General features: G+C 45.8%; 1 protein-coding gene across 2 annotated transcripts; it reads right to left on the reverse strand.

Annotated features, from left to right (window-relative positions):
• Positions 1-1281: 1281 nt before the first annotated feature.
• On the reverse strand, positions 1282-17273 carry KCTD6 (potassium channel tetramerization domain containing 6). Of its 2 annotated transcripts, XM_075549970.1 has the most exons (4): positions 17050-17273; positions 5230-5299; positions 4217-4258; positions 1282-2697 (listed from the first exon to the last, which is right to left on the reverse strand). In XM_075549970.1, the coding sequence occupies exons 2-4, from the start codon at positions 5254-5256 to the stop codon at positions 2011-2013; spliced, it is 756 nt and encodes a 251-aa protein (XP_075406085.1). In that variant the 5' UTR covers positions 5257-5299; positions 17050-17273; the 3' UTR covers positions 1282-2010. The 2 variants fall into 2 exon arrangements, with proteins under 2 accessions (XP_075406085.1, XP_075406086.1); XM_075549971.1 differs by lacking the exon at positions 4217-4258.
• Positions 17274-25628: the final 8355 nt, after the last annotated feature.

Here is a 25628-nt window from a genome sequence, read left to right on the forward strand (position 1 = left end):
TCCTGTCATTTACTTGCAAACAATCGTGTGTGTGTGTGTGTGTGTGTGTGTGTGTGTGTACACGTACGGGGAGTTATTACTGAAACTGGCCCATGGGCACAGGGCACTGTGCATCTTCCCCATAAAACAGTGCAATATCCATCTGCAGTATCTGCTTGGTTAAACTCCGGGGTTTGCTTTTGATCTAGCAGAAGTCAATAGTCTCAGGAGCCTGTGTCTAGGTCCGTAGCACACAAAGATTCTAGGCCTTCAAAGCCCACACACCCACGGTGCGCACACACTCCTTCCCTCCAAAGTTCCTCTACTGAGTCTAAATAAGACGTAGGGTCCTGCGCATGCAGCTAATAGGACTTTTTAAAACCCAACTCGCCCACAATGAAAGTTATTGAAAATTCCGTAACAGACTGCAGTAGCTCAAGTTGTCCATATGATCAAGCAAATGTTTTCCACGTGTCACTTTTCATTTCCAGTGACCGTTGAACTGGGAGAGAGGAACAAAGCTCCGAAGGGTGTAAGGTTTTCAATTTGGAACTAGCATGGTTCCCTCTTCAGACCTGTTTTTACCCCGTCATTGTACTTGGATTGCCTCTCAGCTCGCTCAGCAACTGACTGGTCTTTGGGGCAGCCATCGACTCATTTGAGAGACGCCTTTTCTGAAGGATAATCTCATCTTCATGTCTCTGGATTTACTAAAACCCCAGCCATCTGTCAGTAACATTAAGGGAGTTGAACTTCAAGATGATGAGCATGGGATAACTACAGGTTCCTGGATGTTGGTTATATGTGGAGCCTCAAAATAACTTTTCAGAGCCAGTGAACACAGTTGACTTGTGTCCTCTCAGTAAAATATATTGAATTTCTAATCTCTACACTTAGGAGTGTGACCTGTTTTTCAGCAGCGAAAGGAAAGGTCAGACTGGAGTAGTGGCCCTAATGGGAGGCGTGGCTGAGAAAAGGGCAAGACCAGAAGAAATGCTCCGGAAACTGAGCAGACAGGCAGGCTCTTCCCCTGAACAGAGCGTAGCCCTCTCACACGCTGCTTTAGACTTCCAACCTCCAGAACAGTGGAAACTTCCTTTCTGCTAACATGACACTGTAGAATTCTGATCAACTCTTAAGTATCCCAAGGTTCCACTGAGATACCTCCATCAAACACAAATGTGCTACAGACAGTGTGCACACACTGGAGCATAAAAAATGCATATTTTAGATGAAGATAATCACCTTCCCCCAGTTAAATAACAATAATCAATCCATACAAACCTAATTTTCATAGTTCACTTTTTTATTAGCTTTTTCCTGGTTGACCGCACACTTGAGAAATATATACTGCACCAGGCTTAAAAAGTAAGATTTCTACCACAGGGACATTTTGTATTCAGAATCCAATATAAATATTTCTATTCAGACATTGCCATGGCTACAGATATTTGGTTGCTTGATTTATATGCATAGAAAGAAACAGTTGTCCTAACTGCGAAGAGCAGTACTTGACAAGGACTTTCAGCCGACTGGGACCGTTGCCCTTTCAGATGACCAGACCGCTCACTGCTCAGGAAACTAAGACACCCTACATGATGACCTGATTTTGTTTTCTCGGAGGCATCAGGAATCCTTTTGTGTATCCTTTCGTGCTGCATTATTTTTATTTGTTTGTTTTGTTTTGAAACTGTCTAGTTAAGTTAGGGGCCATTTAAGCAGAAATCATTGTAGCACGCTAATAAAAACAAAGCTCTGTTACAGGGTAGATTATATACCATACTGATTTCAGACTTCTTTTTATAAAAAAGCTATCTGGAGATGGAAGAGGCACATGCATACTCGGGTGTGGAGGAAACAGAATGCGGGGGAGTCTGCTAATGCACAGACCTGCCTTCCTGGTCCTCAATGCCTTCAAATAAATACAAATACTTAAAAAAAAAAAAAGTCCCACAGTGTCATTTTTTTTTAAAGCCATCTCCTTCCACCTGCTGGAAAGGGCACCTCCTGGCCCTGGTCTCCAGGAGGTGCTCAGTCGTCCGTCTTTCGGGCCAGCCTGCAGAAAGTCCAGTTGTGCTCCACTGTGTTCTCATTGGCCCGCTCGCTCATGTGGTGCACTCGGGTGTTGCGGATCGTGAATCCCTGCTTCGTAATGTACTCCATGAGGTGCACCCGCAGAGAGACTTCCTGGTGGTAATCACAGGGTCCAAAAGTGAAGGAGACCTGGCAGTCCCTGGTGTCCATCATGTGCTTATTCCACTTGGTGAAATAGTTGGAGATGCCTTCTAGTAAGGAGTGAACTTTTGTGGTGATGGTTAACTGGGTTATGATGACAGCCACTGGGTTGGAATACTTCGAAAGCTTCCGAGTACTAGATAACTCCACAACCTCTTCAAACGTATCCACGGGATACAAAGGTTTGGGGTCATTGAGACACTGGATTAGGGGCTCAATCTGATAAAAATCGGCTTCTTTCCGAAGCAGGTCAAATTCCTTAAAATCCAGGGGTAAGGTCAGCTCTGAAGTTCGTAAGAAGTTGAGGACGTATCGGAAAAGAGGTCCATCTCGATCGATGAAGTAATTGCCTTGCGGGTCTCTAGCAGTGGGGAAGTCCCCCCCAAACATAGCGCCAAGCATGGAATCAGGGTAGCGGGTCAACGTAGTGAGAGACGTGGTATACAAGTGTCCACCTACATTTAAGGTGACTGGGTCAGTCATCTGAAACAGGGTTAGGAAAGGATCAGTCATCTGAAATTTGCTTTTCAATCCTAACTGACAAATTAAGAAAATCAACAGTAACGAGCAAAGCAAAGCATTACTCCCGGCAGTGCAGTATTTAGACACCCTACGATGCTAGTGATGAAGTCACTTCCTTTCAGTGATAAACCCACCCAGAAAAAGGGATTGATATTCACTTTCAATATTGAGGGGGTAGCATAAAACCAATTCTTTAAAGACTATATCAAATATCTGAGCTAGGTATTTCCGGAGCCATTTCATTTCAGGCCCAAGATGGACAGAATTTTCAAGTCAGAGCATGTTACTGTAGGAAGGGAAAAGCCAAACAGAAATATGCTCGGGTAAGTTTTTTTCCGATTTAAAGTAAAAGACTTTGTTCAACCTAAGATAGAATAAAAGTGATGGAAATATGGCTACTTTCAATGTAATTTTCCTTCTCAAAAAAAAGGGAGAGAAATTATGAAATTCATTTTAAAATTAAAACTTTGCCAGGCGTGATGGGAAAATTCAGGAATGGTGAATGGTGGTGGTTGAACACGGTGAGCACATTTAATATCCTGGGCCTGCACATGTAACGACGGTTAAAATGCCACGCGCTTTTGTTCTGTTTACTTACTACAGCTGAAATAAAGGGGGTGGAGGGGGGTTGTCGGGATGGAAACACTGTTTTTGAAAACTAAGTTAAAATGTACAGTTTAGTCGATATAATCTAGCTACAAACCCATCAGATGCTCAAGGCTAGCAGCAGCTTTAACACTGCAGACAGTGATGGGGCGTGAACACATGGCATTTAATGGTGAGTTGTCGGTAGACACCCCTTGCTTTTGCTCTTTAACTGTCACATTTAAGGAAAACCACTCAGACAGACCAGCCTCAGGTGCTCTAGGCAGAGAAAAGATTTCTTTCCAAAAGGACAGAAAACACCCAGCAGAGCGCAAGTGAGGCAAGAGGCCTCTTCGCAAGCGGATCACCTCCATCCCCACACCTGCGAGGCCCTTTCAGTAGTCCGTGTGCCATGAAGGAAGGTTGCAGGAACAATACACTTTAAAGACCCAAAACTCTCCTCTCTCAAATAAAGGGTTATAAAAAAACTATCTGGTGAATTTAGATGATGTTTCAATAAATACACCCCCCAAAAGGCACCCCAAAGCAGCAAAATAAACAAGGGTTCAGAGCCCCAAAAAACGGTGGGAAGGGGTGGGAGCTACATACAGCCAAGGGCAGGGCGCCATGGTCCATTGACTACCCTCCTCACCTATTCCGGACCCGGGGAGGGGGGGGACCGGGGGTCTGCTCGGCCAAAAGGGCGGTGAAGGAGGAGATCAGCGAGACTGTCCGTGAAACCTGCGCCCGCAGACGTGGAGACGAAGCCAGAAAGGCAGCAGGAAAGGAGAACTCTTTGGACAAGAAAAGTGCAAGCCAAAAGGGAAAGCGAAGCAAAGGGAAAACAGGCTGAAGTAAGTAGCTGACCAAGGTAAATAACCAAATAAAGATGTACCTGCCGAAAATGCAGAAACGGAATACGAGGAGAGTCCAGCCTCTGAAGAAGAAGCAGAGAGAGAAGCCAAGTCTGGTTAATGTGTATACCATGCCTCATCAGTGGGCCCTGTTATCTAGCTCCCTTTTGTACAATCCAGAGGAATATTTTTTAATCAACTATTTTGTAAGGCAAGTTTTTAGTAGCTCTAGAAACATTTTTAAGGCGGAGGAAATCCCACTGTCCCATTTTTTTAAAGTATAAATGCTTATTTGTTAAGACGTGAAATCATTTACTGGTTGTTTATTTTTTGGTACAACCAGAATATAGTGGGATGTTAAATTGTGGGAAGAGCTGACTGTCTTGGGAGTCAGCCTATATTCCATGGGATGGGGGAGAGTTTTTGTAGCCCTAATACAAAACATACTTAATGGTAAGTTGAAGTCACTGCCATGTGCATTTGGACGACCTGAACATCTAACATTTTGTTTCCATGTTTTTCTTTTTAAATAGAGTTGTGTCTGAAACCCATCCTGTCATCCTGGGTTTCTTGTCGGAACTGTGTGCGTTCTGTAACACCTTTGGTCATGTCGTCCGGCTTTCACGATCACTTTGTCATGTGCTGTGAAGGGCTGAACATTTGAGTGTGTAGTATGCCGGATATTAAACTGTGAATAAGTGGGACTTAAGATGTAACAGCTTATCGACATTTGAAGATAATGGTACTTAATAACTTCTTTTTAAAAATTTCCCTCCAAATTTAAAGCTGGAAAGTCATTGGAATTTAGAAACAAATTGTTATCTATATGCCATTTTAGGATTTTGGTACATGCATTTAAGAATTGTGGGGGGAAATTGTTCATAATGTCTGTACTGATCTCAAAACAACCACTAAAATGCCAGTTACCAAAAAAAAAAGAAGCAAGTGAGATTATTAAAATTTATCACTTTCATTTCAATTATTGACACCTCAGATAGGTAAATAGAAAGAAGATACACAGAGCCTTCAAAGCACATCTGCTCCAGGGACTCACCATATAGCCCCAGTCTCCATTATCCATCTGCTCCAGCACTGCGTCTCTGGGAGCCCAAGTTCCAGGAGAGCTTCGGGAGGAGAAAAATAGACACGTGATCACGGATAGAATGATGAAAATAAAAGCAGAAAGGTTTTCTCCCACCCCAGAGAGCAAGCTAAATGCCAAGACAATACACTTCTCTTTGCTCAACTAAATTTTACACTAGCAGAGATTCCATTTGGGGAAGGACCTCCTATCTACCTACAGATTGGCAGTCTTTACAAAGACCAAGAACGATCCTGTAGTTAGAGGTGAGGGGAACTAAACCCACTGCCACTGAGTCTATTCTGATTCGTAGCAGCCTTATGGAACTGCCCCTTTGGGTTTCTGAGACTGTCAATCTTTTGGGAGCAGATGGCTTCATGGGTCTCTTGAGAATCGGTGGATGGATTTGAACCGCTAACGTATGGCTAGCAGCTCAACCCCACCAATGCTCCTTAGAAGAAAAGGAAGTACCCAGGAAATAAGCTAGCCGTTCAAATCCTACCTATCTTCTCTTAAAATACCGTTTTTAGGATTTATATAGAATATGATCATTTGTACAACCTGGTCCTTTTCAAAAAGGTCATGTAAGAGAAAGGGAAAGTTTTCATTACTATTTCAGCCCTCCAAATTTAGGAGTCTAAGTAAAGACATTAAAAAATCACTCACTTTCCAAGAAGAATACATCAAAATAGGGCGTTTAATACCACAGAAAGAGCACGTATACTTTTAAATAATGATGTGTTTCACCTTTGCACAATAATTCAAACACATGAAAAACAAACAACTTTCAGATAACAATGCATCTCGCGTTGTACAATCGTCAAAACACACTTTCAGTGCCAAATCATCAGAGCACAATTTAGGGCTAAGAACTCTAAATCCGGTTGAGAGTCCCTCCTCAGCTAGCATTTTACGGAGCGAGCGCCGCGCCAGCCTCAAGACATTGATAAACACCCAGATCCAAATGGTGCCAGTTTGAATTTATTTTTATCGGCAACTCAAAAGCACTTAAGCAAACAATTTCCCAGCTACTGAATTGCTTTAGTCAGTTCCTTTCTCACGCACTTCAGCTCCCCAATCAACGTGCAAAGCGAACTGCAGGGTAAATTTCAAAAGCTCTGGCGAGAGGCAGCACAGCAGCATGGACTTCTCCTCGGTATTTGTCCAGGAAAAGCAGCTCTAGTTTTCCCACTTTGAGAGGAATCTGGCACAGAATTCCCAGAACAGGCCCGGCTATGGAAGATCACAAAGGCTCTTTCTCAAAAGGTCACTCAGGCATGTAGGGAACATTTGCATAGCACAGCAGGAGCTGAAATCAGAGCCTGAAGCATCTATTTCTCTACCTTGCAAATTTTTCAAAGCAAACAAGCTAAAATGTGGACCAGTGGACTACAACAAGGAGGTCGGTGTTTATTCTCCACACTCAGCAACTGGCTATGGATCGGTCTCTACATGCTCTCGCATGAGAAATGGAACAAATGTCAACCCCGGGGCTGTTGCCATAACCTCATCTTCCTCCGCCTGGCTTCACAAACATCCCTGGAAGTAAAGCCTAAAGAAACAGGCGGAACCGATTTGTCTTGCAAAGATCTAATTCAGTGATCATGATGAACCAGATCTACAGTTCTGGTAAACCGTTCATCTCTGACTTCCTCCCATCATCTAAAATAGTCGCTCCAGATAGCCTTGAAAATAATTCGTTTCAGCCAACATTGTAGACCAAGGGGTGGGGAGCCTCTGAGCAACCTGGGTGCACATTAGATGGGCAATTCTTGCCTTCATGGAGCTCCAAGTCCATGGAAAAAGACAACGTGTAACCATGGAAGTACAGAACAGAATTCAAGAGCGCTATCAACAGAGCCCTGCTGGAGTGGATTAAGTGAGGGCTGCTAACTGTGAGGTCAGCAGTTGGCACCCACCACGAGGGAAAGATGAGGCTGTCTGCTCATCTAAAGACTGACAGTCTCAGAGACCACCTGGGGCAGTTGCGCTTTGCCCCAGATGGTCGCTGTGAGTCGAGTCAACTCAAGGGCAGTGGGTTGGGTTGGTTTTTGAAATGATAGGAGTCCTGATGACATCGTGGTTATCCCTTGGCTGCGAAGCAGGAAGGAGACAGTTCAAACCCACCAGGCCCTCCTCGGGAGAAAGGTGCCACACCCTGCCTTACAAGCTCCACGGGGCAGTTCTACTTTGTCCTAAGGGGTAGCTATGCGTAGGTGTCAACCCGACAGCAGTGGGTCTGTGGTTTGTATAATCCATAGACCAACAGAAGCCTGTTAGAAGAAAAAGAAGATTCTAAATAAGAAAGCTGGGGGAGGAGGGCCAGTGGGAACACAGCTCATTCAGAAGACAACCTGAGAAGGGATTCTGAATGAAGAAACAACCTAAGTACAGGCAGGGGCGTGAAAGCTTTTCCCACCACAACAGCTGTGGTAGGGTAAGCCAGAGCATGAGCTCGGATTCCTAAGAAACAGAACAGATGAAGTACCCAAGGCCCCGCGGCTGAAAATGAGCAAATACGAATTTGGGTTTTCTGACGCATAGTCTAGATCTTTCTGTAAATTCTCTCTAAGGGTAGAATCCAAAAGACCAGAATCTAAAAAACATTAAGTTGAAAGGGTCAACTTTAGCTTTCCTACAGCCACCTCTCAAGGGAGAAAGACAAAACTTCCTACTTCTGTAAAGAGTTACAATCTCTGAAACCCAAAGGGACACTTGGTTCTGCCCTATCTTTTGGGGTCACTATGATTCAAACTGGACAACAGCAACGAGAGACATGGTAAGAGAGACAGTCAGCTCTCAATACCTATCCACCCTAGCAAGGGGGTTGCTGTATTTACAAATTCACAAACTTGGTCTGTGTGAGTACAGGCTTATAAAAATTTCCCCAATGCTCCTTTACCTCGCCCCACACACAAGGATAAATTCGAGGTGGATCACAGACCTAGCAGTAAAACCCCAAACTATCAGGATCATCAGTGAAAACAATGGCAGGGACTACATGGACTATGAGTAATAATGAAGGAGATACACCCAGAGGAAGAGAAAACAGACATGCGGGACACACCAGACTGTGATCACGAGGTGTCGCAGGGATCAGGTATCAGGCATCAAGGGAAAAAAAATCCTATCATTGTGAACGAGGGGGAATGCAGATTGGGGATCCAAAGCCTATCTGTGGGCAATTGGACATCCCTTTGCAGAAGAGTCATGAGGAGGAGATGAGCCAGTCAGGGTGCAGCATAGCAATGATGAAATATACAACTCTCCTGTAGTTCTTTTTTTTTTTAAATCATTTTACTGGGGGCTCATACAACTCTTATCACAATTCATGCATACATCAATTGTGTCAAGCATATTTGTACATGCGTTGCCCTCATCATTCTCAAAATATTTGCTCTCCACTTAAGCGCTTGGTATCAGCTCATTTTCCCCCCTCTAGTTCTTAAATGCTTCCTCCCCCCTACTAGCATGATACCAATTCTACCTTACAAATCAGGCTGGACCAGAAGATGTACACTGGTACAGGTAGGAACTGGAAACATAGGGAATCCAAGATAGATAAGCCCTCAGAACCAGTGACGAGAGGGCGATACCGGGAGGGTGGAGCGAAAGTAGGGTAGAAGGGGGGAAAGGATTACAAGGATCTGCATATGGCCTCCTCTCTTGGGGACTGAAAACAGAGAAATGGGTGAAGGGAGATGTCAGGCAGTGTAAGATATGACAAAATAATAATAATTTATAAATTAACAAAGGTTCATGAGGGAGGGGGGAGCAGGGAAGGAGGAGGAAAATGAGGAGCCGATACCAAGGGCTCAAGTAGAAAGCAAATGTTTTGAGAATGATGATGGCAACAGATGTACAGATGTGCTTGACACGATGGATAGATGAATTGTGATAAGAGTTGTACGAGCCCCCAATAAAATAATTTTTTTTAAACCAAACACTTGTGTGCCTCAAACGACTTCATCAAGAGTTTAATAAGCAAGAGTTCACAGACTGGGGAAAGATATTTTAGTAGTGACTTATCAAAAATCTTATTACTAAAATCTACAAAATCCTGCAACCTTACAAGAAAAAAAATGAATAGCCCACGGAGGTGGGCAAAAGACCTGAACAGACGATTCACAAAGGAGGAAACCTGAATAGCCAAAACACAAAACACATGAGAAAATGTTCCTGATCACTGGTCATCAGGAAATGCAAAATAATTATGAGAGACCACCTAACACCCATAAGGATGGCTCAATTAAAAACCAACAGAGCAACAAATGCTGGCAGGGGTGTGGTGAGACAGGAACTCTCATTCACTACTGGTGATCTTGTAAATACATAGTCACTGTGCAGTGATTTGGTGATACCTAAGATAAATGGAAATTGAGTTACAGTATATACTCATGTATAAGTCGAGTTCTTCAGCACAAAAAACGTGCTGAAAAACTGGGGTTCGGCTTATACACAGGTCAGTGGTACCCCAGCAAGGTGTAACATCTCGCTGGTGATTGCCATTTCTCCACTATTCATTCAAAGCCCCACTGACACTGCAGGTTTTGAATGTTTGTTTACTCACATCTAACCAATCAGAGCCGTCCTATGACGTGGATGGCTCCAATTCACAGAAGCACCCTAGTGATTCACTTACGCCAGCAGCTGAACTGGTAAGGATGTGTCTGTGGCTGCGCTCCATCTCTCCCCTCTGGTCTCTGTGTTAATTCACATCCTGCATTTCCCACCCTAGGCTTATACTCGAGTCAATCAGTTTTTCTGGTTTCCCAGGTAATAATTAGGTACCTCAGTTTATACTCGGGTCGGCTTATATTCGAGTATATACGGTACCTTAAGACATAGCAATTCCACTCCTGGGCACATACCCAAAAGATAGAAGCAGGCTATGACCAAAACCTGCATTCCCATGTACATAGCTGCATAGTTCACATTGGCAAAGAATTGAGAACAGCCTAAATGTCCATCAATGAATTTTAAAACTTTGGTATATACACACAATGGAGTACTACGCATCCCTAAAAAATGATGACAAGATGAAACACCTCATCTTGTTGGAAAGAATTGAAGTGTATTATGCTGAGTGAAGTTAACCACGTACAAAAGGACAAGTACAGCATGAGCCCACTGAGATAAGTTCAAACAGCAGAATGGACATAGGCGAAAATGCACATTATCGTACAGTCCCCAGGCTGAGGGCCAGACACTCTGGCAAGAGCCAGACCCAACCCAATCAAAAGAAAAAGAAAAAAGATGCAGATAACACCGATGCTGAAAGACATCTTCCCCATACACACATCCTCCCATATGCCTTTACGGCCCATAGAGAGGTGGGGAATGAAAAAAGAAAAATAAACGGCAATGGGGGACTGGGGCACTAATCCACCCAAGGAGAGGGTACTGTTTATGTCCCCACAGAAGAGGCAGATAGAGAGTAGACTACATTCCGGTGAGCCAATCCTTGAAGCCTACGTTCCTGCTCAGAGCAGCTCGTTCACAGACAGGAATGCAGGGCCAGGCCTCAGATCGACATGATGTCCTCCCCTGGATAACAGCACTGCAGAGGAAAGCACTGAAGGTGAGGTTCTGGGAGTGCGGCTGGCCTGACCCACCCACGCGGGGCAAACCAAGAAGGGAGTGCAACAGACCAACAATGGGAGCAAAGCCACAAAATCCCTGAGGAATCCCAATTGTGGACTTCTGGCTTGCGGGGTAGCACTTGGCACCTCATCTGAACTGGTTAGGGGACATTCACAACGGGGCCACAATGAAAGTCTAAAGGTATAATAGGGTGGGGTGGGGTGGGGTGGTGGCACTAGACTGCTCCATCCTTGACTGCAGGAAGTGCAACGGGGTCTTATAGAAGGCGCACCCCTTGGTCACAAATGCTGCAGACTAAAAGGCAAAGAGTATACGTGCTGTTAGGTAAGCTGGTCCTGGGATATGGAACCCAGAAAGAAAGGGGGATTAGACTGAAGATTTTAGCAGGGCCTATTCGCTATTTAACAGAGAGATTCTCCTCTACTCTGGGGCAGGACAACAGTTAGACTTGGAACAGGTAGGGTAAGCATCACTTCTCGGCCTTTTGGCTAAGATCAAGGGTAGACTAAGCAATCCTGAGGAGACAGCAACGGGACCATTGGTTTAGGGGAAGAGGTAGAGGGAGGGGAGCAGTGAGCCAATAATGACAGGGACAGGGGAACAGCAAGAGATCTAAAATTGATGGTTAGAAGGTGTAGCATTCCTGGTTGTATGTGATCAATCGAAATGTATCTGAGAGGAATGGTTAATGCTAGGTAAATATGATAGTGAGGTAGAAGGAAAGAAAAAAGAATATAGTAAAAATTATATAAATAGGTATAAGTATAGATATGTACATATGTAATTATATACATATATAAAAACAGGTATATTTGCCTATGTATATATATTTATGTAAATATGCTAAGGAAGCAGATGGATTTGGGGCCTCTGCTTAAATCTTACCTCAGTACAAGAACGGTTGGTTTCAATAATGTGGCAGTGTATGACACTCACCTTCCCGACACTATCACCGAAGATTAAATGTGTGCATAAGCAAATGTGAAGAATGCTGATGATGCCTGGCTATTAAAAGATAAGAGCGTCTGGGGTCTTAAAGGCTTGAAGGTAAACAAATGGCCATCTAGCAGGGAAGCAACAAAGCCCACATGGAAGAAGCAGGTGTCAATGGGAATAGGTATCAGAAGTTCAAAAAGAAGCAATCAAATGGACGTGAAGGCACCTAGATAAAGTGGAGACCTAAAACCCACCTGTAAGATAATCGGACAGTCCCTCACAGAAGGGCCACATGGAAGGGATGATACATCCAAGAAGTAGTATAGCACTGATGAAACACATAACTATCCTCTAGTGCTTTAATATTTCCTCCCCCAACTATTATGGGCTTGGTTTTACCTCATTAATCTTATTAGACCTACAAATGTTCATTTGTGTAATTAAGATTGTTAGATGCATAAAATCCAAGCTAGATAACCCTTCAGAAGCAGTAATGGGAGTAATGGTCCCAGAGGGTAGAGGGAGAGAGGGGGTAAAGGGGAAGTGATAGCAATAATGACTGTATAACCCCATTCAAGAGGAATGACTAACAGAATTGTAGGATTGGATGGTGCAAGCTACGACATACATATATATAAATATGATAATAAGGGTTCCTGGGGGTAAGAAGGGAAGGGGTAAAAGGGAGCTGATTTAAAAGAGTAATGGAAGAAAATCCGTTTTGAAACTGACGTGGCAGAAACTATACAATTATGCTTGAACTATGTTATAATATCTGTAAGAGCTCCCAATAAAATGATTAAAAAAAACAAAAGCATTTCCCCAAAGCAAAGAAATGGCAGGAACCTACTCACTACCGTGTTGCATGGCTGCTGCCTGCCTTAAGTGACATAAAAAACACCCACCGGTTAACAGCTGATGAGTTAAATGGGAACTGGGAGACCAGAGGGAGGGGAAAAATAGATCCTGTCCACTATTAATCTTTCCTTTTGCCTTTCTTTTTTTACTGCTAAATCAAAAGATGACTTCTTGAGCAGTCATAAAAAGAAAATTAGATGATGCCCCTAAATCTGCTCTACAGTAAAAGGCAAGGTTCCGGAAAAAGGATGTAATGAAACCTCAACCTTAATAATTCAGGAAGGCAGTTACGTAGTCTGTGTAAGTCCATGTTTCTTAAAAAGCCCCCGAAAGCCACCCTCTAAGTGTGTAAAGCATTTCAAAATAAAATGGAGCCGAGTTACTCTTAAGAGACTTCAAATGATAACAAACTGTAATATATATACACATACACACACACACACACACATTAAAGACCCTTAAGAGGAAAAAATAGTACTGATTGCTTTGTATTTTATTTCAATTTCTGACTTCTGAATATCAGAGTGTGTTCAGAAACAAACCAACCAAAGAATCAAAAACAAAGACGTGGTAGAAAGCATTCTGAAAAAAAAAAAATGTTTTTAAAGCATTCTGGTTGGCCCAAAGCTATCAGCCTCTGAATTGGTAACGTTTGGGAACAGCTCAGCGGCAACCGGATGAGTGAAAGACAACAAGAGCTTCTATCTTTTCTATCAAATCACTTCCCAGAGCTGCTAACAATTAGAAAATGATTCATTTGCTTTTCATCTTCTCTCCCTCCTGGCACAGTCTCCAATGGAGGGCTTAATGAGAAGTTGAGTGCCAACCAGGCAACAGAAGGAGGATCTTGAAGTGGGCATCAAGTGGGCCTGTTTGATGATGGTAAAGAAAACCTTACTTACCATTTCGGAAACCCGCCAGGAATGGAAATTACAAGGTGACGATGGAAAGGGGGAAAAAGCCCTTCAGAGTGAGTCAGTACTAGCGGTCATTTGAACATGATCATGAAGCTCACAGAAAGGCTTCTGACTCTGAAAAAGCACTTCACCTACAATTCTGACCTGTGGCACACGTAAAAATGCTGTGCAAGCAACTTTCCTGAGGGCTAGACAGAGGCACCCAAGTTTAAGCTCCAAAGGTTAATTACAGCTAACGTGTAAATTCTGGCAGTCATGTGAACAGGTAATTAAGGAAAACTCACACTGAAGAACGCTTACAGGGCTCATGGAGAACTGTCTAAAGTAGCAAAGTTGAAGAACTGCACAATTCAACCATAAGCAAGTCAGACAACAACCTAAGAACCCCTAGCAGCCAGTCTCCTCGTTGTGGCAAAATTGTGATTATTGGCTTTATGATTATGAAGAACCCATTGAGCCCAACCATCACTTGTGCTATGGACTAACCCTGAGAATCCCTGTAGCAAGAGGCCTATTCCTATGGAGCCGCCCTACTTGCAAGGCAAACCGGCAAGCCCGAATCAGTGATGACAAGAACCCCTCGCGACTGCCTCTCCTGGAGTTTTCAAGGAGCCCTTGGAAATGTCTTTCTAGGGAAACCCTGAGGTCCGGCACTCAGAATCGCAGGCTCAAATTCTCGCCACGTAAAAACACTACCTCAAAATTACCTTTGTAGGGAGCTTCTCTGTTCTTAAAACGTGGGAGTTTGAAAGTGAAATACTCTTTACAGTCACTAGTTCAGAGACATCTAAAGGAGTCTTTGGGGTTCGCATTCGCACACAGGCTGGCACACGCAGACCGTGATTACAGGGTTAAGTTCTCCTTCACCAGACCACTGCAGAAACGGAGGTCCCTGTTCCCCCACCCCCAGCCCCCACAGACACACACTGAATTTCTCTTTCCCCTCCCTCAACCCTGTGTTCTGGGACAGGGATCAGCAAACTTCTGAGAAGGAAGAGACAGTCCTATCCTTCACAACAATTTAACATTTTTTCAAGGGCCATAAATACATTTTTACAAACAAATGAAATCACCATTATCTGAATGATGTCCTTTAAATTATACTTTCCTCTATTTTTATGCTTAACTTTACTTCAGAGCCAAAAGAGCCGCATATGGTTCCAGGGCTGCGGTTTGCTGACCCTGCTCTAGAAGCAAGCTCTGGGTTACAAAAGTGGCCTGAGTGCTAAGTAGCTGAGTGACCCCAGGCACAAAATCATCCTCATAAGATTCCCTAGTTCAGTTTCTGTGAGAGAAAACCAGGATAACAGCAGCTTCTGAAAAGGAAGGAGGCTGGATGAGGAATAGCCTCAAAGGCAAAAACTGACCTACTAGGAGACAAACATCAAGAGTAGCATTAGCCGGCAGGGAAGGCACGGGAGGAGAGCTGGATTTACCAGGTAGGGTCTGTATTGCAATTCTACTCCCTTAATAACTGCATGACCTGAGAGGGAAATCAGGAGTCCTGGTGGCATAGTGTCTTACGTTGCGTTACTACTGCAAGGTCAGCAGCTCAAAACCACCAGCCACTCCAAGGGAGAAAGATGAGGCTTTCCACTCCTGCAAAGGATTATAGTCCCTGAAACTGACTGGTGCAGTTCTACCTTGTCCTACATATAGGGTAGTAGCCCTAAGTCCGAATCAACTCCACGGCTGTGAGTTTGGCTTGGAGGGTTTGCATGGTCAGTCATTCTATTCTTCCACCTTCTCCTTTGGGGAAATGGAGAAAATAAGTGAGATCATGAACACACAGCTGCAGGCACACTGGCAAATATACAAATGCATCAACAGTAGTATAAACTAATGTTCAGCAGTAAACTGATAAAAGTGTGTGTGAACACCAGAGAATCCTGAAGGCATAGTGAGAACTGCTAACCACAAGGTCAGCAGTTGGAACCCACGATGGTTGAGGCAGTCTCAGAAAACAGCAGGGGCAGTTTTACCCAGTCCTATCGGGTCGCTATGAGTCTGAATCAACTCGATGGCAAGGGAGTTTGAAAGCTTGCTTTTGCTTTTGGTTTACGTGAACACGAGTCATTCAGGGCATTTACATGGAGACAGAACAAACATGGAGGAAAACTGCTCCTTAATGTAGGCTTTCCATCTCAGCTAGCTCCTTCTCTCCCCTCCAGAGTGCCAGGAAAGCGAACTCCCCAGGAGAGGCGAGCCATTTTCCAGAGACCACCAGCCATCTGCGCTCTGGACCACAGCAGGGACGTCTCAAGCATGACTCAGGATTCGCTCCAGGGTGGAACCAAATACAGCCATGTATTCCACTCTACATACACCCAACTGGCCAAGTCCAAAAGGTGCAGGAGACATGACACACGGAACCACCCTAGGGGTTCTTTCTGCACTCATGCTTCGGTGCAACGCTAATTCACGAACATTCCAGTCGCACACACCTTAGGAATGGCACCTGCGGCGAGCACGACCACTGGGACCCTAGCTAGCTCTGTGACTGCACAAAATGCCCTACTGGTGGCTGCAAGTTCCTCCAACCTGCCCCCCTGACTGCAGGAAGGACGGCTTTCCTTTGCTGAGCTACACGTTTGGAAACCTCTCAAATGCTGGGCTCAGGTCTGTGTTAAATTATGTCCCCTATGCTTTTTTCCCCCTATCACAGGATCGCTGGGGTCGGGTCGTGCAATTTGTGACGGGAGGGTAGGGGGCGGGCGGAATATGCAGGGGGGGCGGCGGGGGACAGGAAAGTCTAGCTCAGCCCAATGCTCTTCCATCACAAACTCCTAGAACTGTGTTAGAAACGGTAGCTTCAACAGAAACATAAGTGGGATATCTAAATAGGATCTGTCACGTTCCGCTTTCCCCCTTCCCCCCCCCCAGACACGGCCCCCGCCCCACGGCCGTGAGTTCAGCAGGTGCTTCAGGGGCTGCCGATCACCACGGCCATCGATCACCAATGACAGGCAGCCTTTCCAAATGCCTGGCCCACGCAAAGCTGAGGGGAGAGCGCTCGGCTGCACATCTGGGGGTCTCCTCCAGGCAGAAAATTGCCTCCGGCGGGTCGGAGCCCAGCCGGTCGGAGCCCGGCCGTGTGTGGGCAACTGGGGCAGGCAGCAGTTAATGGGCGCCACCTCCCCCCAAAATAGCCAGCCCGAGCCCGCCCAGCACGCGAGTCCCCACCCGGCCCCGACGTGGAGCAGGAGATGCTCGGGACCCAGCGCGGGACGCGGACCTCCGGGGAGGAGCGCGCAGTGGAGCCGGGCCCGCAGCGAGCGCGCGTCCCCGCCCGGCCAGGCCCGGCCGCTCGACCGCGGGCAGCCCCGCCGAGGGCTCCCGCCGGCCCCAGGGAGCGCGGCCCGCCTCCACCGGGCTCCGGGTGCCCCAGCCCCGCTCGCCCGCGGCTCGGCGCGGGGTTCCCCTGACGCCGGGCCCGCCCGAACCCCAGCCCCTCAGGCCCCGTGCCCGCCCCACTCACTGCGCCGCGGTGGCGGCCCAGCCGGGAGTCGCCGGCGGCCCGAGAGCGCGAGCGCGGGGACGAGCGAGCCCGAACCCAGGCGGCGGCGGCGGCGGCAGCGGCGGCGGCGGCGGCGGCAGAGGGGACGACTAAGCCCGCACCCGGAGTTGCGGCTCCAGCCGCCCAACGCGGGCGGGCGGCGCCTCGCGAACGGGGCCGCGGCGCCGCGGGCGCCCCCCAGCGGCGGCAGGGAGACGGAAGCCCGTGGCCCCGGCGGCCGGAGTTGCTCTGCTGGGCAAGGCCTGGGCCGCGCTCCGCCGACGCCTCCAAGCCCCGCCCCTCGGCCCCAGGCCCCGCCCCGAACGGCGGCCTGGCGAGCACCCAATGGCCGGCCAGCTCGGGAAGACGGCTCCGTCTCTTCCTGCAGCTCCTTCTCCGTTCCTTAGTGAGCACTTCCGAGCCTCCCGAACACGTGCAGGGCCTGGGAGTGTGTGTAGGGGGGAGAGGGGGGCCAACCCGGGAACCCGGCTACCAAACGGAAGCGGGCCCTAGTGAAGGAGGAGATAGAGGAGACTCAGTGACAAATGAGGAGGGAAAGGAGGGGTAGGACCAGGGGATTTAGAGGTGGCCTAGGAAGACGGGCATGGGGCCCCAGGCGAGCCCCTCCTAGCCCTGCTTTACAGGTGAGCCAAGCCCGGCCCAAGCAGCCTCCAGGTGTTGCAAAATCCCAGCCGTCCAGGGAGGGGCACTGGGGAAGCCCCCAAGCCACCAATCTGGCCGGCCCAGCGGGCGGGCAGGGGCAGGGTCCACACCGGCAGCAGAAGGGCAGAGCTGACTTCAGAGCAAAGGTGCAGTCCAACAGCTCTGAGGCCGGAAGGAGCTCTGGAGTTGAGGCTGGTGCGGGTGTGGTCTCCGTTTCTCTAGGAATCAACGCTGCAGGGATTGAGGAAATATTTAAAGCCGTCAGGTAGCTAGTTTAGGGACAGGGGGCTGTCCCTCTCATGCCTGCAAAGGCCGCCGTACTACAGGAGGTTGGAAAGAAATTAGACAACCCTTAGACACCTAAGAAGACCCCAAACTGAGCATGCGACTTCCCAAGCCCACAGCCAGGTGCGAGGTACACCTGCGTGGCCAAACTAGGCCATCTCCCAGGTGGGCTTCAGCCAGCCAATGAGGTCAACCAATACCATTAATCACGCCTCCCCAGCCAGGCTCGAAATACGCTGGCTATAAATAAAATAAAGATTCTGGCTGTGGGAAGGCCAGTCTCTTATTCTCTTTTTGCCCTGCTCCTGGGCAGTGGCTGGGCGGAGTGTGGGGGCACACACTTGCCGCCTGGGTGTGCCCACTCCGGGCCTGCTTGGGGCCCATATGCACCTACTCGGGGCCCACAGTCCTTCTACCCTGCCTCCTGACCACTGGTCGCTGCGATCCCCCACCCCCCGAGTTCCACATGTGTGCGTGCTCGTTCCCAGTTGTGAGAACTGCCCCGTCCTTCATAAAACCCACATGGATTACAAAACGAGCTTCGGAGTGAACTCTTTCATCGTGCGAAGCCAACAAACGCGGCAGTACCCACTCCAGAAACCTAGCAAAGCCGCAGAGCATAGCATGGACTTCGTCCTCAGCCTCCTTTTTCCAAGTCCCATGCCTTTTTGCTAGCTAGATAATTGGCCTTCCCAGGAAAACACAAAAAACCCACTGCCTGATACGATTCTGATTTGTCGCAATTGGGAAGCTGTAAATCTTTATAGGAACATCTTCCTCAGAGCAGCCAAGCTTGTGGTTAGCAGTTCAATGCTTTCCAGACCTGCCTTCCTTGTCTTCCCAGGTGGGGCTAGCTCAGTGATTCTCAACCTGTGGGTCGAGACTCAATTGGAGGTCGAAAGACCCTTTCACAGGGGTCGCCCAATTCATAACAGCAAAATTACAGTTATGAAGTAGCAATGAAAGTAATTTTATGGATGGGGGATCACCACAATGTGAGGAACTGTATGAAAGGGTCGCAGCATTAGGAAGGTTGAGAACCACTGGGCTAGCTAAAAGGCTTTCATTTTCCTGTTCTATGAGTCAGATTCTGATTCATAGGGATCCTATAGCGCAAAATAGGCTGTCCCTGTGCCGTTTCTGAGCCTGTAAATCTTTACAGGAGTAGAAAGCTCATCATTCTGTGGCTTTGAGCAGTTGACTTGGCCGTTTACAGTTCACCTATAACCCACTACTCACTCTGAGTCAGAATCTACTCAATGTCAGTGAGTTTGGTTTGGGTTTTATGAGGCCATACGATCAGATGGCAGTGAGTTTGGGTGTTGTGTGGTTCTTCACCAGAAAAATCATTTATCTTATTTATGCGCATCGAATTTCAGGTTGGCTTGTGGGTGACCTGGCTCTGGGATTTAACTTTTATCAGCATAATCATCACAGTTATGTCAGATATTTGATTTTCTCAGAAAACTCAAATTGATAGGCTAAATAAACAACATCCTTAAAATAATTAAGTGTTATGCAAATATAATTTACAGGTTTGAAAAGATTAAAGTAAGACAAGATGAAGATTCAGGGAAATGTGTGTGAAAATAATACATGCTGAAAATGTGACAAATATACATAGACTAAAATTTTGAAGGAAACATACTGAGTGAAATGGGAATGTGAGTGACATTACTTCTTAATATTCTAAGCTGTCTATAATTTCAAGAATGCATAGGTATTGAATTGTAATCAGAAAAATACAATTTTAATTTTTTTTTACAAAAGAAAAGGTAATTTTGGATGGCTGGCTGCAACAAAAAAAAAAAGGAAGAAGAAAAGGTCATTTTGAAATGATCGTTCAGATTTCCAGATCACTCAGACATTCAGATCTCCAGGACTGCCGCTGACTCACTGGGGTCTTGAAAGAATGGCTTCCCCTCTCGAGTCTTCTGTCTTCCTAACTCAAAACCAACAGATTCATTTTGACAGTGGTTTTATCAGACCTATTTCAAAGTGAAGATTTAATTGCAATTGTAAATTATATCTTTAAATGTTATACTCTGTAATGTGTTGATGACTTTTTAAAATGTAATTGGCTTTTGTATAGTGATACTCTGAAAACTTGAGGAAATTTCTTTTAGTTATAATTAGCTTGTAAGGTCTCTTGAATTTTCTGTATAAATCAATGCTTCTCAAAGTGGAAGATACCGTCCCCTAGGGGAGCACCGGAATGACTTAGGTGGACTGAACAAGCAGGTAACTACACTCCTGGATTATGAACTATAGGACAAAGGGGCAGCAGAAGGCCAAAAATATTTGGGATCCTATGGTATAAGTAATCCTGGTGTCATCACGCCGTGACAATTTGGTGTCTCCCTAGCCAGGCTTTAGTCATTGCACTGACTAAAGCCTTCAAAACAATATTGAGTAGCTGTGATGACATCACTGTGACAATGGTGGGCATTGCCTCCCTGTTCTTGACTGTTTCTGATGCTTCACCGTTAAATATGGTGCTTGCTGTAGATCACAGAAAAGAGGCACCGTTTTGTTTCTTAGTATATTTAACAATGGATGTTGAATTTTAACAAAGTGGGTTTTTCTTCCTAAGAGAAGGAAATATTCTCACAGATTTTAAAATATTAAACCATACATGCATTGCTTGGACAACTTGACCATAGGGATGGTTTGATTTTGTTTTGAATATGCTACCAGATTCTGCTCGCTCATGTTTTATTTGGGGTTTTGCATCAGTATTGGTGATGAGTAAGATGTGCCTACTCCTCTCCTTGTCTGTCCTTGTCTCTCCTCTTGTTCTCTCGTCTACGCTCAAAGTTATATGAGCCTCGTGAAATAAATTAACCACCTATGTCTGTTGACAAGTTAAGACTGGAGTTTGCTGTGGTCTGAATATTTGTGGGATTCTTCTGTAAAGTGTCTGGATCTCTTCGTTTGAAGCCTCGGGATCAGCAGATGAATCGCCTCAGGACTTGATCTGACATGAAACAATCTTTAGACTTCTCCCTCACCTCCATCTCTCCATCCCAGGCCCCCGATTCCAGTGTTTCCCCTCCTTTACATCTTTTGTGGTCTCCCCTTCCTCCCTCTAACATCCTGCCTTCATCACTCAATCTGGCCTCAGGGTCCGTCTCTCCACCTCATTAGTCCTCATTGGGAGCACCAGGAGCCTCCTTGTTGATGTGGAGTCTAAAAGAAATCTCACCTAGTCCTCGGTCCGAATGGCAGTGAGTTGAGCGTTCAATCTTCTCTGCAGTGATATGGTTCACTTCCTTCTACAGACAGCCTCTTCCCTTGCCTTCCAGGATGCTCTGATCTCGTTTTCCTCCCTCATCTGAAGTTCCTCCTCTCAGGCTCCTGAAGATGTTCCTCTTGCTTTACGTACCCTTTATGATGACTTGCCATCCCAGGCCATAATTTCTACCCTCTCTGCTCTTCTCCACAGACTGACTCTTCCATACCTGCCTCTAAGATAAAGGTTCTCAACTGCATACTCCAACCCATAATTCTCTCCTGAACCCCAAACCTACAGGTCCTGTATATTCTGTAGCCTAGACTATGTGACAAGCCCTTTGCTAAGTGCTTGATCTTCCAAGGCAGTTATCTATGAATAATAGGAATGTGGGATTATGAAGTTTGACTCTATAGAAATTGAAAGTCACCAAAAATGAAATAGAATGACTAAATGTCAAAGTCCTAGGCATTAGTGAGCCGAAACAGACTGGGACTGGCCATGAATTTAGAGACCATCTCACGAACAGATTTGGCATACAGGATGCTAATCACCGAAGACCAGATGAGATGGTGGGATGACATCAAGAACATCATACACCAAGAAAGCCAAAGGTCATCAGAGAGAGGAAAGAAAGAAAAGGCCAAACGATGTCAGAAGAGACTCTGAAGCTGGCTCTTGAACTTAGAGTCTCAAAAAACTCACTGCCATCAAGTTGATTCTGATTCTTAGTGACCCTATGGGACAGAGTAAAATTGCCCCTGTGGGTTTCCGAGATTGTAACTCTTAATGGGAGTAGAAACTCCTAATGGGAGTAGAAAGACTTCTTCATTCTCCCACAGAATGGCTGTTGGTTTCGAACTGCTAATCTCAAGGTAGGCAGCCCAACACGTAACTACTATGCCATCCAAGCTCCTTTGATCTTAGTGTAGCTAAAATAAATGGAAGGATGATGAAGCAAAAGAACTGAACAGAAAAGTTCAAAGTGTCTCAAGAAGACCAAGTAAAGTATCATCATGAAATGTGAAAAGTCTTTGCCCTAGAAAGCCAAAAGGAAAGAACATATTCGGCATATCTCAAGCTGAAAGCACTGAAGGAAAAAACATCTACCCTGAAGTTGCAGTGTTGAAGAATTCTATGAGCAAAATATTGAATGATGCATGAAGCATTTAAAGAAGATGGAAGGCGTGCACAGAGTCTCTCACTATACCAAAAAGGATTGGTTGACCTTCAACCCTTTCAACCAGTAGCTCATCTGGCCTTCGGGCATTAGCATCCTGTATGCCACTTCTGTTCTGGAGATGGTCTCTAAATTCAGGTGGGATATCCTCATGGTCGTATTTTTGACTTTCATGGAATCATCTCAATTTTCTGCAGCTTCCACCTAAACTTACATAACCTTTCAAGGGGTAGCATATCATCAAGAACCAATGGTCCTGAAGGAAGAAGTCCAAGCTATACCGAAGGCATTAGCAAAAAAACCAAAACTCCAGGAATTGGAGAAATGTCCGTCGAAATGTCTCAGCAGACTGATGCAACACTGGAAGCACTCGCTAGTCTACTCCAAGAAATTTGGAAGACACGCGACCAGCCAACCAAATGGAATAGATTCACATCTGTGTCCTGTCCAAAGAAAGGCAACCCAACAGAAAGTGGAAATTTTCAAACAATATCATTTATATCCCATGCAAGTAAAATTTTGTTGAAGATTATTAAAAAATAATTGCAGCTGTACTTCAACAGAATATTCTTTCTATTTTTCATCAACAGAATTTTCAAGCCGAATTCAAAGAAGATGTATAATGAGGGATATCACTGTTAATATTAGATGGATCTTGTCTGATAGCAGAGAATACTAGAAAGATGTTTACTTGGGTTGTACTAACTTATGGTGGACCAACACAAAAACGGGTCGAAGGGGTGGTTGTCTACTTGAGGGGTAAAATTAAAGAGACGTCAGATGAGGTCAAGCCTGCGAGTCCTCATCTCTGGCACGGCCATGACTTCGGGAGCCAGGTCCACGCAGAGAGAGCAAATATATTTCTAACCAAGGTTTATATGCGCTCGGGTGTGCAAGCCCCCCTAGTTACAGATAACCACTCCCCTAACAAAGTGGACTGTCCCCTAACCTACATGTCCCTGAGTACACAGGAGTAACCTAACACCAGTGCCTGGGGCAGGTCAGGGGAGTGGCTGTCTTCAGAGGCCAGAGAACAGTAACATGTCTGCTTCTGTAGCTAAAACTGCTGGCTACATAGCAGCCGGCCATGTGCTTTTAAGAGGTTCCTTTAAGGTAGACTATTATGGGAGGATACAGTGGGAAACCATATTAATTATGAGAATGTGATTGGGACTCACCTCCAAATTACAAGGGTGAAGGTCTTCCTCCACCCCAGAAACTCAGCCTGCTAAGCTTCTTATTATATGAGAATAAAGAATTCATCCGTAGACACTCTTCCCATTATCTGCTTCCCACACTATGCAAAGGCATCTCACTGTGGATCATAACCAACTAGGGATAACATTGAGAAGAATGGAAATTACAAAACACTTCATTGTGTTCATGTAGAACCAGTACACAGACCAAGAGGCAGTTATTCAAAGAACAAGGGGGTAGTGCATGGCTTAAAATCAGGAAAAGTATGTGTAAGGGTTGTATCTTTTCATCGTACCTACTCCATTTGTATGCTGAACAAATAATCAGAGACGCTACACTATCTGAGGAAGAACATGGCATCCGGGTTGGAGGAAGACAACCTGTGATATACAGATGATGCAACCTTACTTTCTTGTAAGCCAAGGACTTGAAGCCCTTGCTGATGAAGATCAAAAACTACCTTCAGTATGGATTGCAATTCAGTGTAAATAAATCCCAAATCCTGGTAACTGGACCAGGACACAACATTGGGATAAATGGAAGAGACAGTTGTTGTCAAGGATTTCATTTTACTTGGATCCACACAGCAGCAGTCGAAAATCAAAGGACGCATTCTATTAGGCACATCAGCCGCACATGATGTTTTTAGAGAACAACGCTGTCGTTTTAAGCACTAAGGTGTGCCTGATCCAAGCCATGATATGTTCAGTTGCCCCGTGTATGTGAAAACTGGACAACAAATAAGGAAGACTGGAAGAAGAATTAATGTATTTGAATTATGGTGTTGGGAAGACTTTTGGTGTGTTAATCCGGGTTGACTAGAGAAGCAAATCCAGAGACATTCATGTGTACATAAGAAAGAGCTTTATATCAAAGAGTAATTGTGATTGAGAAAACAGCCCAGTCCTGATGAAGTCCATATGTCCAATACCAATCTATAAATTCCTCTTCAGACTCACACAACCCCAAATTCAGGAAGATCAAAGGCCAGTGGGTAGAAAGTCTTGTGGATCCAGTGGCAGTGGAAGCATCCCGATGCTGGCAGGGGTTTCCACGTGGCTCCTCCAGCTCCAGGGCTCTAGCGTAGCTCCATGTGTCTTGTCAGCAAGAAGATAAAGCAGAGTCTGTGTGTATCTGGTCTCCAGAGAACTATCTCCGTGGCACCTCCAAATGAGGTCATTAAGCCGTGACCTAACTGGCTAGACCCCACCCCTTCATAAGTTGACACCATATCATGTAACTACCACAATTGGGAAATACCATAGACTGCCAGAAGAATAAGCCTTTTTGGAGGAAGTTCAGCCAGAATGCTCCTTAGAAGTGAAGATGGCAAGACTTCATCTCACATACTTTGCACATGTTATCAGGAGGTAACCAGTCCCTGGAAAGAGACATCAACCTTCATCAAAGAGAGGGTCAGGGGAAAAGAGGTGGATTCTCGGTGAGATGTGCCACAACAGGCTCAAACATAACGATTGTAGGGGTGGGGCAGGACTTGGGAGTGTTGCATTCTGCGGCACACAGGGTCGCTATGAGTTGGAGCTGAAATCTGTAGCTCCTAGCAACAATAACAGCATCCATTATGTATCGCTGTATAATAAATCACCCCCAAATGTAAAGCCTTAAAATGTACCTCACAGTCTCTATGGGCCAAGAAAGGTGTCTCTGGCTTAGGATCTCTTAGGAGTGTGCACTCCAGCTGTTGGCTAAGGCCTTCCTGGAGCTGGGGAATTCCCTTCCAGGTTTCCCCACTGGCTTCTTGTGTGAGGCATGAGTTCTTACTACATGGGTGTCTCCTGAAGACAAAGTAGCTGATGGCCCTCAGAGCGAATGAGCTAAGAGAGGGTATGGCAGGGAAGTCACAGTTACGTCTTCATAACAAACTCAAGGGTGTATCATCACTTCTGCCACGTTCTCTTGGTCCCACCCACACCCTCGGTTCCACTGTGGTAGGAGACCACACGGTGCGACGAGGAGGAGGAGGAGATGAGGATTATCCGGGTA

This window comes from Tenrec ecaudatus, chromosome 5, assembly GCF_050624435.1.
Source record: "Tenrec ecaudatus isolate mTenEca1 chromosome 5, mTenEca1.hap1, whole genome shotgun sequence".
Taxonomy (NCBI): domain Eukaryota; kingdom Metazoa; phylum Chordata; class Mammalia; order Afrosoricida; family Tenrecidae; genus Tenrec; species Tenrec ecaudatus.

Bases quoted from the DNA above. Each gene is read 5' to 3' on its own strand.
- KCTD6 (XM_075549970.1), bottom strand. From the start codon at position 5,256: ATGGATAATGGAGACTGGGGCTATATG. The intron at 4,259-5,229 runs GTGAGTCCCTGG...CTTCTTCTTCAG, and splicing joins ATGGAGACTGGGGCTATATG to AGGCTGGACTCTCCTCGTAT. The intron at 2,698-4,216 runs GTACATCTTTAT...ACCCTGTTTCAG, and splicing joins CGTTTCTGCATTTTCGGCAG to ATGACTGACCCAGTCACCTT.